The following is a 15,980-nucleotide window of genomic DNA, read 5'->3' on the forward strand; positions in this document are numbered from 1 at the left end:
AGTTAGGTTAGTTGTTAAGTTTTGGGTTGGTGACGTGAGTTAGCAAAAGCAACTCCATTTTGGCCTGCTGTTTCTTTTTTCAACACCCTCGTACACATTCTATAGGCGAGAATTCAGCCAGATGGCCACATCTACATGCAAAGGAGGCAGGAATACACAGTCTAACTTGGGAAGAAGAGGCAAACTTGGCAACTGGTGTATAGTAGCGGGGTCCATCTAGGCCACCAAAGACCTCCACATCTCTATATCCAATGCTTACTTCTTAAGCTTCATTTTATACCACCTGTCAGCAATATTGGGCAATGTTGGCCATCCTCCATCTTTTAGAAATTTTCTGTTCTTGGCATCCTTACTAACTTTTTCTGGGTTTTCTCCAACACTCTTAGACACTCCTCTTTCACACTGAGCCCTCTCATCTTCTCTCCCTGCACAATCTCACCTTTACAAGCTGCCTCAATCACCACCAGCTATACTCATGACCCTGAATCTGTCTGCAGCCAGACCTCTCCTGAGCTCAAGACTCTGCATCAAACAGCCTCCTGGACATCTTCATGTAGATACCTCAAACTCAACACCCCCAAACTGTTAATATCCTCTTAGCCCCAAACCTGCTCTGCCTCCTGGGTTCCCCTGCTGTGAATGGCACCACCATCAACTCAGTGGCTCAAGCAGAAATCTGGCACCACTCCTAACATCTTGGTTCCCCATGCCACACTACTTCAGACATCACAGCCCTGTCACTTCTACCTCCTAAACATCTCTGAACTTCATCGACTCTTCTCCATGGCCATGACCTCTACCCAAGTTCATGCTGTGAAAAGAATATAGTCATGCACCACTTAATGACAGGGATATGCTCTGAGAAATGTGTCCTTAGCCAATTTTGTCATTGTGTGAACATCATAGAATGTATTATACAAACCTAGATGATATAGCTTACTACACACCTAGTCTATATGGTATACCACAATAGTATATGGGGTCCATTGTTGATGAAAATGTCATTATGTGGCACATGGCTATAAATAGGGCCCCTTCAAAATGGAGTTGAAGCTGCCATCCCAGAGGAACTGCTTTGCACATCTTATGCCTCAAACCTTTGGAATGTTAAAACTGGGCAAAATAACCTTTGTACTGGATCTAAAGCAGCATTGCAAACCAAACAACTGTTTGCAAAGCTAACAAGAAAGCAGACATCATGACTACCAGAATGAAAATTGAAGCTGTTCTTTAGAATTAGCATCACTACATTAGCTTCCTTGTACCTATAGAAATTCCTCCCCTCTGTTCAAGTAATTATTCCCCTTTCCTTTCTCATAAATACCCTGTGTCTTCACCTCCCAATCGGAACACTATTTGAGTTTCTGCCAGACTTTTATACACTTTGATACTATTATGAAAACAGCTCCAAAGAGCCCAGGAAGAGGAGGGCCAAGGATTTTGCGGCTCGGTGGCTGGTGGTGGAGGGGCAGACTGCCAGCGCTTTCCTTTGATTGGGTATCTTTTTTTTTTCTTTTTCTTTTTTTTAAGCCGGTCTTCGAGTGGTGGAGGCGGTGTCATTGCCGTACAGGCCCGCCCGAGTTCCAGCGCCCACCCCCCACCACCACACACCCCCACCCGGCTCGTGGCGGTGAGTCCCTAGCCTCCTCCCCACCACAATAGAGATCTTTCCTATCTGGAAGCCCGATCATCGATCACCGATCACCGCAGCTGGGGATGAGGAAGTCGGGACCGGCCCGCCCCCCGCAGGAACATCCCTTCCCCACGGCTGAACTCCAGGTGTCCAGTCTCTCCCTTTTTGTGCTAAGTGTCTCCGCTGGTGAAATGGGATTGCGCTGGTGGCCTAGAGAGGCCGCATCCTGACAACCTATGCTGGGCATGGCAGGTGGCGGGGAAGGGGGTGGAATGGAGATTAAAATGAGTTTCAGGACAAGGAAGCCTGTTACCGCAGGATGATGGCTCAGGAGGAGGGCCGGAGCCTGTCCGAGGTGCGGGTGAGGGTCGGAGCCTCACATGGCATCACCGACCTGGCCCACTTCTGTGACTGCTGGGCTCCGGACTATGACAAGGTAAACCAGCTGGAGTCCTCACCTCTGCCTTCCTTGCTTGCCCAGCCTCAATTTTCCTATCTATACCATGGAAATAGATAGCCTTGTATCCTAGGGCAGCTTCTGAGAATGAAGTGAATGAAGCCTGGGCACAACCTTCCAGTTCTGACTCCTCTTAGATGAGCTCCTCTTCTGCCTACCCACAGCAGCCTTGCCCTCTGACGAGCCTCATCTCTCCACAGTGGAAGCCCCTAGAGATCAGGCGCCAAGACCTCTCCACTCTGGGACTGCAGTCCACACAGAAGGGCTGCCTGGAGGAGGTGCCATTGAGGGATTACTGTAGACTAAGCAGAGAGCCCTGCCTTGGCCAGCAGAGCATATCCTAGCATCTGGCTGGTGGCTGATTCTCCAGTCCTTGGCCCCTTGGCAGAGGACAGCACCTCACGTCTGGGTCTCGTTTCGCTGCAGTCTCGGCAGGTCCCAGACTGCCAGCTCCCCCCCACACACACATAGCTTCGCCTGACTGACTCCTAAGCCACCCACAGGGAGGTCCCCCAAACACTGGGGCACTGGGTAGCGGTTGGCTTAGCACTCTGTCCCTAGGGTGTGGCCGTCCTGCGGTACCGTGCCCCTCGCCTTGCAGTGGACTGCCTTACACAAGCCCTTTCAGGCCCACCCCACACCGCCCTGATCCTAGACGCGGCCTGTGGCACTGGCCTGGTGGCTGCCGAGGTGAGGCCTCTCTAGATCCCCTGCCCTCTCTTCGGTCCCTCACTGGCTCAAATTTCCTGCCGCTCCTGGCCCTAGAAATCTGCCTCTCCCCTCAGACTCACTAGTTCCAAATACTTGGGGTATATCCACTGCAGGGCCCACTGCCCTCCCTGAGGTGCAAGGACCCAGCTGGGAGGTGGCAGATGTGAACCGTGACTGTGTCCTCCACCCCAGCTGCAGGCTCAGGGCTTCCTCCAGCTACATGGGGTGGATGGGAGCCCAGGGATGCTGGAACAGGCCCAGGCCCATGGCCTCTACCAGCGCCTCAGCCTCTGCACCCTGGGCCAGGAGCCTCTGCCTAGCCCCGAAGGTACTTCCCCTCCCACTCCGACACCCCAAGGCCCACCCTCTAACCAAGTGCACCTTGACAGAACCCCTTTGTCTTGCCAGAGTCTCCATCCCTTGGATCCCTCCACAAGCCCCTCCCACTGAGCCCCATTCCTTCTGGCACCCCAATGCCTCTGTGAGTCCTCTATCCCATGATCTGACTTCAGTCCAGGACTAGGCCAGACCTGCCGCATCCCCCACGGGATCTGGGTGCTGCAGACACTAGCGGCTGGCCCGGTCCCTCCCCAGGGCCCACCATGGGCGCTGTCCTCCAGGGTGGTCTGAGGCCACGCTGGAGACAAACTACCACACCACATCCACACACCCCACGCAGGGACCTTTGATGCGGTGCTAACGGTGGGTGCCCTCAGTGATGGCCAAGTGCCCTGCAGTGCGATACCTGAGCTCCTCTGAGTTACCAAGTCAGGTGAGAAGCAGCCCGCCCAACCCCACACACATCTTCCCTTCTCCACACCCACAGACACAAGCCTCAGAACCCCTGAGGCCAAGCAAGGGACAGGGTCCTGCCCAGGGTCACATAGCCTAGCCTAGGATCCCAGGCACCAGCTGCTGACCCAGGCAAACAGGCAGGGAAGACAGGTGGCCCCTTGCCTGTTATCTGTTAAGCAATCTGAAGCAACTCCACTCTCTGTCCTCTGTTCCACACCTGTAAGCAGAATGACATAGTCCCTTCTGAATAGGATTGCAGTGAGAATTGGGTGAAATGATGTCTCTAAGTTCTCTAATGTCTATTAGTCCTGGCACATAGTAGGGGCTCAGTTCAGTTGCCCTATCCTCTATCTTCCTCACAAATTCATGGATGGCTATTAGGTGAGTCTTTCTTTTTCCTGGTCTTGGTTTTCTCATCTGTGAAATGGGATTGATTATTGAACTCCTACTGTGTGCCTTGCCTGTCCCTGCCTCTGCTCTGGGGAGAAAGTACACACTCTGCTTGCTGGGCTCTCGATTACCAGCCCACCACATCCCAGGAAAGGACCAGATGAAAAAGACTGGCCCGAGATGGGCCCACAAGGGCTGCGAGTGCTCAATGCTCCAATATTTCAGAGAAGAGAGTCATTTCCCAGGGCTGGGATGGGCAGTGAGGGCAGTGCACACAGGGTCACAGCCTAAGTGAAGTCACAGGCAGAAAGGAGAGTGGTGGAGCCTGAGGATCATGAGGCACTGACCTAGCTAGAGGATAGGATCAGGAAGCCCGAAGTTGCCCCTATCCCAGCAAGATCATATCTTCTCCCTTTCCCCCTCACCCCCACTGGGCCCAGCAGGGGCCTTCTACTCTTCATCTGTAAAATGGGGCTACTGTGCCAACCCTGCCCCTCAGGAGAGCTCTGCCTATTAAATGAGTCCCAGAAGAGGTGACACGACTTTGGCTCTGCAGTTCTCTCACCTCAGGAAAGAGTGACATTGTCCCTGTGGAGGACAGAAATAAGAAGAAACAGGACAGAAAGGGCCCCGGGGCACTCTGAGTTGTCCCTGAGCCAGGCATAATAGGGCTATAGATGTGACTTTATGACTCCTCCCAGGGTGGTGGCCCTCTCACCTCTAACTCACCTATCAGAAGACTCACATTCCCAAATCTGGGCCTTAGCCAAATACTGACATGTCCAGGACTCAATGTCCTCATCTCTAAAGGGATTGAAACACAGAGCTCAGGGCGTGGGCTGGAGGCTGCCCATGAACAGAGGTGGCGATAATTCCTCCAGATGGGGCCGTGGGAAGAAATCTTCATGGAAGAGGAGGTTCGGAGCTGGGCCTTCAGGATAAACAGGATTCGGAGGGGTGGAGAATGGAAAAAGGACATTCCAGGCCAAGGGCAGGGATAGCCTGAGCAAAGGACAGGAGGTGGGACCCGAAAGGTGAGCAAACCAACCTGGCTGCCCAGACAAAGCTGGGACAGAGATGGGGAGATGGCAGGTGGCCCATTCCCCAAGGCTGGGTGTTCTCATCTGTCCTCCCTCCTAGAATCCCCAACACTTCACCAGGGTTCTGGGCACATACTGTTTCCTGTGTGCGGGCTTCAGCCTCTAACAAATGAAAGGCTTGAACAAGGTGTTTCCAAAGGTTAGGCCAGTTCTAATTTTTTCATAATTTCCTGAAACCAGTTTTTAAAGTGTTCCTGTTCCTGCCACAACACAGTGGTCCTGCCCCTCAACGACGCACTGCCCAGGCCTCTAGCCCTGCCCTGCCCACCTCCGCAGCGGAAATCAGAAACGTACAGTCTTCCTGTGCACAAGTCCCATTTATTGTAGAAAATAACAGTAATTACTGTGACAAATAGATCTTAATTACAAAACAGAAACCGCAAAGTTCGCAGGAAAAAGCCTCAAGGCTTTCTGGGATGAAGGCCAGAGAAAGACCGTCCCAGTCCCCGACCCCCCTGTTTGCCTCAGGCTGACCAATGACCTTCACAGGGACAGCAGATCCAGAAGTGGCCATGAGAGGCCCAGGGTACTTCTGCTGAGGCTTCTGTCTCAGAGCCCTGGGAAGGGGTACAGGTAGCCAAGGCCACCTCTATAGCTGCCTCCCCCACAACTACCCAAACCAGTTTGTAGCAGCTTCACCCTCCCTTCTAAACCTGTCTGTCAACTCTGTGTCAACTCTGTGCTCCACAGGCAGGTGGATGAGAGAGGCCCCAGCCTTTCTCATGGTCACAGGTTTCCACAGGATCCAGGCAAAGGGGGTGGGGAAGATCAAAGAAGGGAACAGTGGCCAACGAGGGTATGGGCTGGGCATCCACTCAGAGGCAGAGCCCAAGTAGAGTCAGGGCTGAGCTGTCCTGGCCAGCAAGAGCCAGCTCCCCACTCCACTGCCACACCCTACTGCTGCCACAGGCCTGTATCCGCCGGCCATTCAGAGGAGGGTGCCTCGGAAGTCTCTTTCAGTTCATCCTTGCTGGTGTAGAGAAGGCCTTGGGAAGGTGTCCGAGAGGGCCAGTAAGGGCTAAGGGCTGCCGGCCAACTGCCTGGCTCAGTTCCTGCTTGCCCAGCCCCCAGCAGCCTGTGGCAGGGCCATCCTGGGGTCACAGGCCGAGCTGAGCTCAGTCCCAGGAAAAACAAAGCCGACAGGGAGAGCTGAAGGGCGGTACCTTACACGTAGTTGCTGGTGGGGGCCGAGCGAGCGGCAGAGTACTTGGCCGAGTAGGGCTTGTCAGTGCGGGGTGGGCAATTGCAGCAAAGCAAGGCGCCACCGAGCATCATCAGGCCCGCGGCTGCCCAGCCCACGTAGAGCGAGGCGCCCATCTCCCTCTTCTGGCCAGAGGCCACCAGCGGGTTGTAGAAGTCGCGGATTATGGTGTTGGCCGTCCAGGACACGGGCACCATCACCAGCAAGCCAGCCAGCAGGAACACCACGCCCGCCACGATCATGGTCTTGGCTTTGGCGCTCTCGTCCTCCACGCAGTTGGTGCACTTGCCGCCCACCACAGACAGCAGCACACCCAGCACAGCCAAGATGATGCAGACAACCATGAGGGCCCGGGCCGCCTGCAGGTCCTGCGGCAGCGCCAGCAACGAATCGTATACCTTGCACTGCATCTGGCCAGTGCTCTGCACCACGCAGTTCATCCACAGGCCCTCCCAGATGGTCTGGGATGTGACGATGTTGCTGCCGATGAAGGCTGTCACCCGCCACATGGGCAGCGCACAGCTCAGTATGGCTCCCAGCCAGCCCAGCACGGCCAGAGCAATGCCCATCACCTGTAGCCCCATGGAGGCCATGGCTCAGCGTCTGCTGGGGTCTAGAACCTGGAAGTCTGTGGAGATCCGACCCTGGGGGCTATAGAAATCCGAGTGCTGAGGATGGACACTCAGTGTCCGCAGGGAGGCCTTTCACTACAAGTCCGGAGGCAAAGCCAGTTGGAACAGCCACTGAGTGTCTCTCCCAACGATCAGAAGCACAAGCCCAGTGAGTGTGACTGGACCTGTTCCTTCCTGATGACAGCTACCACTTGCTCTCAAGCTAGAGCTTGGGGCGGTTATAAGTCTCTTCAGAGGGGCGGGAGCAGAGGGAGGTGTTTCAGTCCCTGAGGCCTGCCCCTGACCAGTTTCTCTGGATTCCTGAGCCCAGGCCAACAAAGACACTTTAAGGCCCCAGCCCTGGGCCCCTTAGTCACAATCTCAAAGGAAACTGCCCTCTCTCCCTGCCCCCAGGCCCATGCTGAGGTCAGCCGGGAGACAGACACTGAGTCACAGCCCATGGACATGCACGGGGCAGGGGGACAGCCAGGCCCGGCCAGGTTCAGGGCCTGAAAACCAGGGTCCCTACGCCCTAGGGCTCCCTCATTCCAGGCTTGGGTGGGTGGACAGGGGTGGGGATTCTCAGAAAGACCATCTCAGGATGAAGTCCTAGGAAGGTCAAAGAGTAGCCCCACCTTGATTACTGTTGTTGTGTCTTTATCAACCTCATCACTGGCCCAATCACTACTATTAAGATTTTCATCATCCATACATTTGCCTTACCAGCAGTGGTGGCATTAGCCTGATGAAGTCCAGTTTGAGGGAACAAGGAGCAGGGAGCTGGGAGTCCTGGGTCCCTCATCTGCCCTTCCCATCTCTCACCACCACCAGTTTCCAGACCTGCCAGAGGAGGGGAACCTGGAGGTGATGCCCGTCTGGCCAAACAAAGAAGGAAGCCTGTCCTCCATCACGGGAGTTTCAGCCAATGAGCCCCGTTCCTGCCCCGTTCCTGCCGGGACTGAGCCTGCTTGGCCAGAACTGGGTGGGGAAGGTCACCAAGAGCAAGCCATGGGCCAGTCCCTGGGGACATCAGCCCAGCAAACAGATGTTTACTCTGTGAAGACACACAGAGAGGGAGTCAATAAAGCCAGGATGGGTGCAAAGTCTCATGAGACTTCGAAGGGGCAAGAGAACTCAGCCTGGGGGGAGGAGGAGTGCTGGATAGGGGGCTTGACCGGGAAGAGACACTGCCTTCTTGGGTTATACTGCAGAGAGCACGGATGACAGAAATCTCCGCGAATGGGTCCTCCTGAAGTTGTGCAAGGTGGCAGGACTGGGTGAAGGAAGATATCCGAGGAGAGAACATTGAGGGCAAAGGTACCTCGAGATGGGGAAACGCAGCTCTCTGGGAACCAGAGGAATCCAGTCTGATGAGAGACTGTGGTAATGGGGGAGGGGCTGGAGTGACAGAGCCAGAAATTTCTGTACCAGTTGTCACAGAACCCAAGCCTGGGGTTGTGCTCAGAGGCACTGGGATGAGCAAGGGTACTGGATGCGAGGCTGAGAGGTGTCCACACACCATTTAGAAAGGTGCCACTGGAAACAGGGTAGAAGTGAAAGCAGGGCTGAGGTGCCAGAATCTAGAAGGACCTGGTTCAGGGCAGGGAGCGAAGGGGACCTAGAGGGAAGGGGCATTACAGGGGTGAGAGAAAGTGGCTGGAGCTCATCCCAGCTGGATCAAGGGAACTCCTCTCCTTCCATATGGCCACTAAGTGTCTCTCTCCCTGCCACCGTGGAGAGAGGGGGTACTCAGGGGCCAGGACTCCAAAAAGTTCCTGAGCCCCCAGCATTTTTCAGCACTGCCCTTAGCACCATGGGGTGGCTGTGTGTCTGATTCCAACCAAGACGTGATCTTCCTGCAAGAGAACCATCAAGCATTTGCGATTTAGGTTGAAGCCATCTGTGAGCCCTCGGCACATGAGAGGTGTTTGAGACAGGTGTGTTGACTGCCTAATGAAGCGCGGGCTGGCTGGGACACTCTAGCATACTGGAGAAGTCGAGTAAACACATATCTGTCTCCTCTGCTAGGCTGGGGCTCCTGGAAGACAGAAACAATGTCTTATTCGACCTCAGAACTCCATGCAGGGGTTGACACATAGTAGGTGCTCAATTAATGCTCAAGGGGCCCAATAACACAGGAGGCATTCTCCAGGTTTCCTGTGCCTTCCTGTATTCCTTCATGCCTTGCCCTGCCACAGGTACTCACACCAATGCAAACAGGGATGGTTTCTGCCTGGACCACACCTCCTTGGGGTTTACCTTACAAGGCTATGAGGAACAGCACACAGGGAGGCCTGTGGGCTGAATAGCAGAGATAACTACCCTTTGAGATTGACAGTAAGTGCTTTCCTTCAATGACTTCATCACAGTCTGTCAGTATCAGAGCAGGAACTCTTACTGCCTTTGCACAAATGGGTAAACTGAAGCCCAGGGAGGATGAGGGCTTGCCCAGGACTGGGTGGGCACTCCACCACTGGAGCCTCCTTACCCAGGTGCCCTTTACCCATGTCCCAGCCCTTCGGCAAGCTTTCTGAATATAGAAGTGAGTTAGCTAAGTGGCCAGCTCCCTACTCCCAATCTGCCCCCAACCCCCAACCCTGCCAACTTCCTGTCCTTGTTCTCCTGGGACACAGCCAACTGGCACTTGGAGAAGCAGAAGTGGGGGGAAAGAGAGTACACAGGCCCTAGAACTTTCCAACAGTGACCTAACAGAAGTGACTAAGAAGCTGTCCTTCCCAGCCCGGCCAAGTACAGCAGAGGTGGGTGAGGGCAGGTGCAGGAGGGGCCCAGACAAAGGGCAGGCTCAGGACAGGGGAAGTCTTCAAGGGAGCTCAGGTGTGAAGGAGGAGCAGGAGAGGGATCTTGGGGGACCTGTGAGCAGCTCTGCACTTGAGTGGAGCTGGAGAGATATTTGTTGATGCTGGATTTATCCCAGAAGCCACTGGCTGAGTCACACCCACCTGCTGTAGGAAAAACACCAGTGAAGCCAAGGCCCTTTTCCTGTACCCACTCTGGCTCCCTGAGCCCAGCCCTCCCAACAGCTCAGACAGCCTTTTACTGCGACACTTTATAATGTGTCTGCCATTCATCGACTTTTGGGGGGGAGCAGAGAGGGCAGGGTTAGCATTTATTTCTTTTTCTTTATCCCAATATACACTGTATAATCTGATGTATATAAAATTATATTATACATGCTGGGTTTTATGAAGAACAGCCCTCTCCCCAACCAGACCAGTGTGCCCATCCCTTCCTACCTCATAACCTACCTCATGACCTTGGGGAGTCTGGTTCCATCTCAGCCTCAACTTCCCTCTATAAAATGAGGATGTGACTGTCCCTCCCCTATCTAAGACAGATATGAAATGAGGCTGAGATGTGAAAAGGCTTTGAGCTGAAAAAGTCAGCACTATGAGGAGTGAGGAGTTCATGGCACAAAGAAGCTACCCTTTGGCTCTGGTCCTGCTCATATCAAGTACACCAGGAGGGAACTAGGACTTCTCAGACTCCTGTCCTCAGCCAAGTCCTTAATCACAACACACATATCTCACACACACACACACACACACACACACACACACACACTCAAAGTGCCCTCCACCCAGCTCCCTGCACATCCCTAGGAAAGGAGCAAATAAAGTCTCAAATCTAATCCTGAGCTGTTCTGCTGTGTTCTGAGCACAGGGCCCGTACCTGGCCTGCCAGAGCCCTGCCAGGGCAGCCAGAAGAATCTCAAGTAGGCCAAGCAGATGTGGGTCCCTGGACCTTCACTCCTTATCATCTGCGAATGAGAAGACTAAACCCAGGGGAGCTGGTGCCAACTTAAAGTTACTTCTCTCCACTAAATATAATATTTTGATCCTTACAAAATCAGAATAAAATATTATAAATATATTTAAGAGTATAATAAATATCCTTATAAAACTGAAGAAAAAAAGGAAGCAGCCTCACTCTCAGCTCAAAAAATAGTCTCGCTGGATATTGGCTGAAAACTATTTTTGCAGGAGTTCACTAACTTCTCGGCCCACAGACAAGTTAAGATCCTGTTCATTTTTAACCAGAGACGATGTCATTACATTATACAACTTTTAAATTTTAGAAACTAATCTGCAACGGGATATCATAATCTTCTGTAAGTATAAAGATTGTGTCACCATTTCACTTCAGAGCCATGTCCCTGGGTTGTTCCAGAAGGAGGATCTCCTGGAATCCTAACAGGAAACAAGCGGACGGTCCCAGACCTGGGCCGGCGTGAACTGGCTACCTCCTACATGGCTCTGGCAGCCATGGGGATTTCCCCAGTGTGGACCCAGCACCAGCTGGGAGGGCTGGGCCCTGGAATGGGACTTTCAGAATCTATGGAAAGATGTGGTAGCCCCTTTGTAGCTCTCATCTGAAATGACCCCAGCGCTTAGCGGGTCTAGTCTCAGCTCTGCCACTACCAGTTCTGTGACATTGGGCAATAGAATTAAAGTCTCTCAATTACTTTACTCATCTGAGTAAGGAGGAGGACAACACCTACTGCCCAGGCACTGGGAGGCTCAGTGACGACGTGAAGTAAAAGCCCCGAAGCTGGCCCGCTCGGCCCCCTGAGATTCTTCTGGTCACCCTGACAGGGGGTCCAGCGGCCCCAACACAAGCCCTAGAAAACCACAAGCCTTGGGCTCAGAAGTGGGGGCCCAGCCCCAGGCTGAGCTGGTAGCTCCCAGGCCTCAGCCCGACAGCTAGCACCAATGGCCATTTTCTCATTTGTCTGGGGACAGGGTAATGACAGACCTGATTGCACAGAAGGCCTGGCTGCCCAGCTGGCCAGACTGGCTGAGCAGGTGCTGCCCCCAGGCTGGGCCCTGTGTGGGCTGAGGGAGAAGGTGGCAGTGGGGGAGAGCTTGTCTGGGGAGTCTCCAAGGAAGAGAAGCAAGGCCACACTGCTGGAGTCCCACAGTCCAGGCACAGAGGGCAAGTCTGGGGACAGGATGGAAGGATGGGAGCTGGGTTCAGAGAGAGGGGCTGAGTGAAGGGATGAGGCTCAGTGAATGGGCTTAGAAGGATGGAATCGAATAGGGGGAAGGAGAGAAGGCTTAACGAGAGGATGGGGCTGAGTTTTTTAATTACTTTCCAATAAATCAGCACATCCGATTCCAGCTTGTTTGATCGTTTCAAAAGCCCCATATTCATGCGTGACCTTGGCCTTCCTCACCATCCCACTCGGCTGTCCAGTCTTTCCCAGGCTACTTCCCTACTTCTCAGAGAGGTCCATCCCAAACCCCAGACATGAGATCTCCTTCCTACCCACTCCGCCCCTCCCTCCTGCTCCCCCTACCTCACTTCAGGGCAGCCCTCTTCTCTGCTGTGTCTTCAACTTTCCAGAAGCGGTGGAAGGAGAGCCTCTGAAGGCCAGGGGATCCCTGAGACCCCTCTAATCTGATGGAGTAGTCAATCCTGCCCAGCCCCCCCACCTCCCCAGTTAGGTAAGCCTCCTTCCAATCTCTCTCAGTCAGTTGATTAGCAAACATTTTTTGAGCACCTGCTATGGGCCAGACCCTTGGCCAGGTGCCTTAACATTAAGAGAATTCGTTTTATCTTACTACAAAACAATGCAGGGTATTATCATTCCCATTTTACAGATGAAAACACTAAGGCTCTGATTGCTAATGTGACATTCCAGGGCCACCAGAATAAAGACAAGCCCAGGATTCTCACCCAACCTTGTCTGACTCTGGGGCTTATCCTCTACACCCACCCTCTCATTTATTACTCTTCAATTGTTCCTTCATTTATCCTTTCATGAAATATATACTGAGTACTTACACTGGGCCAGAGTTGAGCATGAATCTCAGCAGGGAATCTGGCCAGTGCTTGTCTTCAAGCACATCCCACCCCATCTAAACAGATAGCTCCTGGCACCCAAGAAGCCAGCTCTGCGTGAACTCTGGAGAGGAAATGGTCAGCTTCGCCTGAGGCCCAGAGCAGGCTCCCTGGAGGAGGTGGCATGTGGGGAGGAGACCTGAAGGGTAAGTAAAAGCTTAAAAGTTTATGAAGAGAGAGTTCTCCAAAAAGGGGAGTGGCAAGGAGAAGAGACAGGGGTCTTGGGGTCGGGGTGGGGGCGGACTTGCAGAGTCTGGAGCAGGGCACGTGATGGAGCCAAACTGGAAAGCAAATTGGGCACATCAGGAAGGTCTCGAGTGCCCAGGCCAGCTTGGGAGCACAGTGGAGCCATGGACAGGCTTTGAACAAGGACAGGCCTGGCCAGCTGTGACTTGTGGGGGGGGCGGGGTTACCTGGACCAGTGTGGCAGGTCGATTGGAGGGGAAGAGACAGGAGGGCTACCCTGCTTTTGGATGGAAGATGGAGCCTCAGGACAGAAGAGGTGGGGCTTCGTTGAGGGGACATCATGACCCAGGACCATCCCAGAGCCCAAGAGCAGCCACTGGCCCCAGAGCCAGAACAGGCCTTGTCTCTAGTGGGTAGAACCAGGGGATAGGGGGTGTTTCCCAAACTGCTTCCTCTCTACCCCACAGGAGATAGCCTCAGAGGATCCTGGAACCCCGCACCTTTTTCTGTGAAGAAGCCTGGGCAGGGCATACACCTGATGACGACAGCTTACAAGGAAGCCATCTCTGCTTCCATAACACACCGAGAAGGCAAGAGAAACCAGCAGGCCGACTAGGTAGCCAGTGAGTCAGTGGTGACAGGCCAGGGACAAAACCCAGAAGTCTAGGGATCATCAGTGCCCCAGCCCCGGGTGACTCAGAGGTTATACTACTCCTCCTTCCCAGTGCAGAGGCCCCCAGGCCTGGCCTTCTGGGCCTCCTCCAGACAGTCACCTGCTCCACGCTTCCCACTCATTCCTGACACACACAGACCCTGACCCCTTGCCTTCTCAGGGCCCAGAAGTCAGGTCTTTGCCTTACTGCCAGATGCACCCAATGACCCAGCCTGGTCAGCAGCCCTCCTTCCCTGCTGGCACCCAGCTCCAGGTCAGGCTAACCCCAAGGAAGGGCACGCCCACTCCACTGGCTGGGAGCAGGAGGTGGGGCCAAGCCAGGAGCAGCCACGCTTGTGGTTAGGTTTGAACTTTTTTATTTTTAATGTTCTTTTTATAACAGGACTTAACCTACACGTTCGAACTTTTGACGTATGCCTGAGTACTCATCCCCAGCACTCAATCGTGCCCTCATTCCCTCCCTCCTTCCCTCCGCACACTCCCTGCTTCTCTCCAACTGGGCTGGGGGTGCTGCAGATGCCCAGGGGGCTGACCAGCTGACACTGGCTACCCCTCAGCATCACTTCATAGCTGTTCACCCCCACAGTTCACCCAGGCCAGGCCTCCCTACCCACAGGCCCTATAAAGCTCCTACCATACACCTGAGTGTGAAACAAGGGTCCTGCGTTTCTTTTATTCTAATCAAAGTATAGTTGACATACAATATTATATTAGTTTCATGTGTACAACATAGTAATTTGACATTTGTATATCTTACCATGTGATCACCACGATAAGTCTAATAAACCACCTGTCACCATACATAGTTATTATGATATTATTGAAATTGTCCCTGTACTGTACACTACATCTCTGTGACTTATTTATTTCATAACTGGAAGTTTTACCTCTTATTCCCCTTTATCTATTCTACCCAACCCCCACCCATCTCCCCTCTGGCAACCAACCATCAATTTGCTCCCTGTATCTCTAGGTCTATTTCTATTTCTTTTGTTTGTTTCTTTTGGTTTTTAAATTCCACATATAACCAAAATCATATGGCATTTGTCTTTCTCTGTCTGATTTATTTCACTTAATATAATACCCTCTAGGTCTGTCCATGTTGCTGCAAATGGCAAGATTTCGTTCTTTTTTATTGCTGAGTAGTATTCCATTGTATACATGTACTACATCTTCTTTATCCAGTCATCCACAAGATGGGCACCCATGTTTTATTATTTTTATTATAATCAACTCCAGTTTGTTATTTTCATTATAATCGACTCCTTTCCAGTTCTTTGCCATCTCAGCAGGCTGGCAGGACTCTCAACCTCAGTCTTTCCTGAAGCTCCTTCTCTGATGAGGGATATTCCAGGTCCCAGGACATCAGAAGTCCTCTTTGTTCAGCAATTGCCAAGCCCTGGCTGCCATGAGAAGCTCCAGGCTCCAATCTACGTGACCCCTTCCCCCTTCGGGGCCTAGGGCTTAGTGGCCAATCGGAATTCATTGGCCAGAAGCCATAAAGCCATCAACTAAAAGGTCTTACCTTTTCTTCCTGTAAATAGTGCCTGCCCATTAGCGGGAGCTTTCCCCATATGGCACACTCTACAGTGACTCACAGCCCCCAAGTCATTGTCTGCTAATGAAGGAAATTCTCCCCCATCCTACCTCTCTGTCCGCACTCCAGAAACACTACACTTGGCCTCTGGGTCAGGCTCAGGGAGAGCTTCTGCCTCAGCCCTGCCTCTGTTTCCACTCCGCCCCTGTCCAAAGCCTGGCCAATTGTTGCTGGCAATGGGGAAGGGAAGAGAATAAATACAAACTGCTGTGGCAATAACTGCCCCCACACCTGCCATTGTTTCCTCAGCCTCCAGCCTCACTCTCCACACAGAGGCCACAGCGACCTTTCAACACACACTCGCCCTCCCCACTCACCCACAGAAGTCTTCCTGGTGCTCCCTGAGTGAACAAGATGAAGTCTGACCCCCAGGTGTGGATACTAAAGTTTGCCATAGTCTGGCCCAGCCTTCCTCTCCTGTTTCATATCCTAACATCCTGATATCCTGCCTGACCGCCACGCCCACCAGCCACTTGTGCCTCACCAAGCTCTGAGCACAGTGTCCCTCTCAGGCCCACTAGCCTTTGCACACACTGAGGCCTTTGCACACAGAGGCCTCTGCCTTAGGTGCCCATTCATCACTTTGCCACATGGCAAACCCCATCTCATTCTTCAGACCCCAGCTCCCAAGCTGTTCAGGGAATGCCTCTGGGCTCCCCCAAATGAGTGTGGTAGGCCCCATCGGAGTACTTGCCACACTGTGTGTGCATATGGCAGAGGCCTCAGGCCTCCCCCGCCTCCAGCTGGGCTGGGAGTTCCTCGAG

At 53.2% G+C, this 15,980-nt stretch overlaps 2 protein-coding genes across 2 annotated transcripts; one reads left to right on the forward strand and one right to left on the reverse strand.

Moving 5' to 3' along the window:
- Positions 1-1,767: 1,767 nt before the first annotated feature.
- METTL27 (methyltransferase like 27) lies at positions 1,768-5,922 on the forward strand. The gene is given in 5 exon segments (XM_039848927.1): positions 1,768-2,069; positions 2,652-2,780; positions 2,994-3,129; positions 3,481-3,573; positions 5,777-5,922. Coding segments are annotated over 5 exon segments (621 nt in total). The 5' UTR covers positions 1,768-1,952.
- CLDN4 (claudin 4) lies at positions 5,385-7,933 on the reverse strand. The gene has a single exon (XM_039849132.1). It carries the CDS (start codon positions 6,878-6,880, stop codon positions 6,251-6,253), a length of 630 nt encoding a protein of 209 aa, XP_039705066.1. The 5' UTR covers positions 6,881-7,933; the 3' UTR covers positions 5,385-6,250.
- Between the last annotated feature and the right edge of the window lie 8,047 nt (positions 7,934-15,980).

This window comes from Pteropus medius, unplaced genomic scaffold (assembly GCF_902729225.1).
Source record: "Pteropus medius unplaced genomic scaffold, Ma_sr-lr_union100, whole genome shotgun sequence".
Lineage (NCBI taxonomy): Eukaryota > Metazoa > Chordata > Mammalia > Chiroptera > Pteropodidae > Pteropus > Pteropus medius.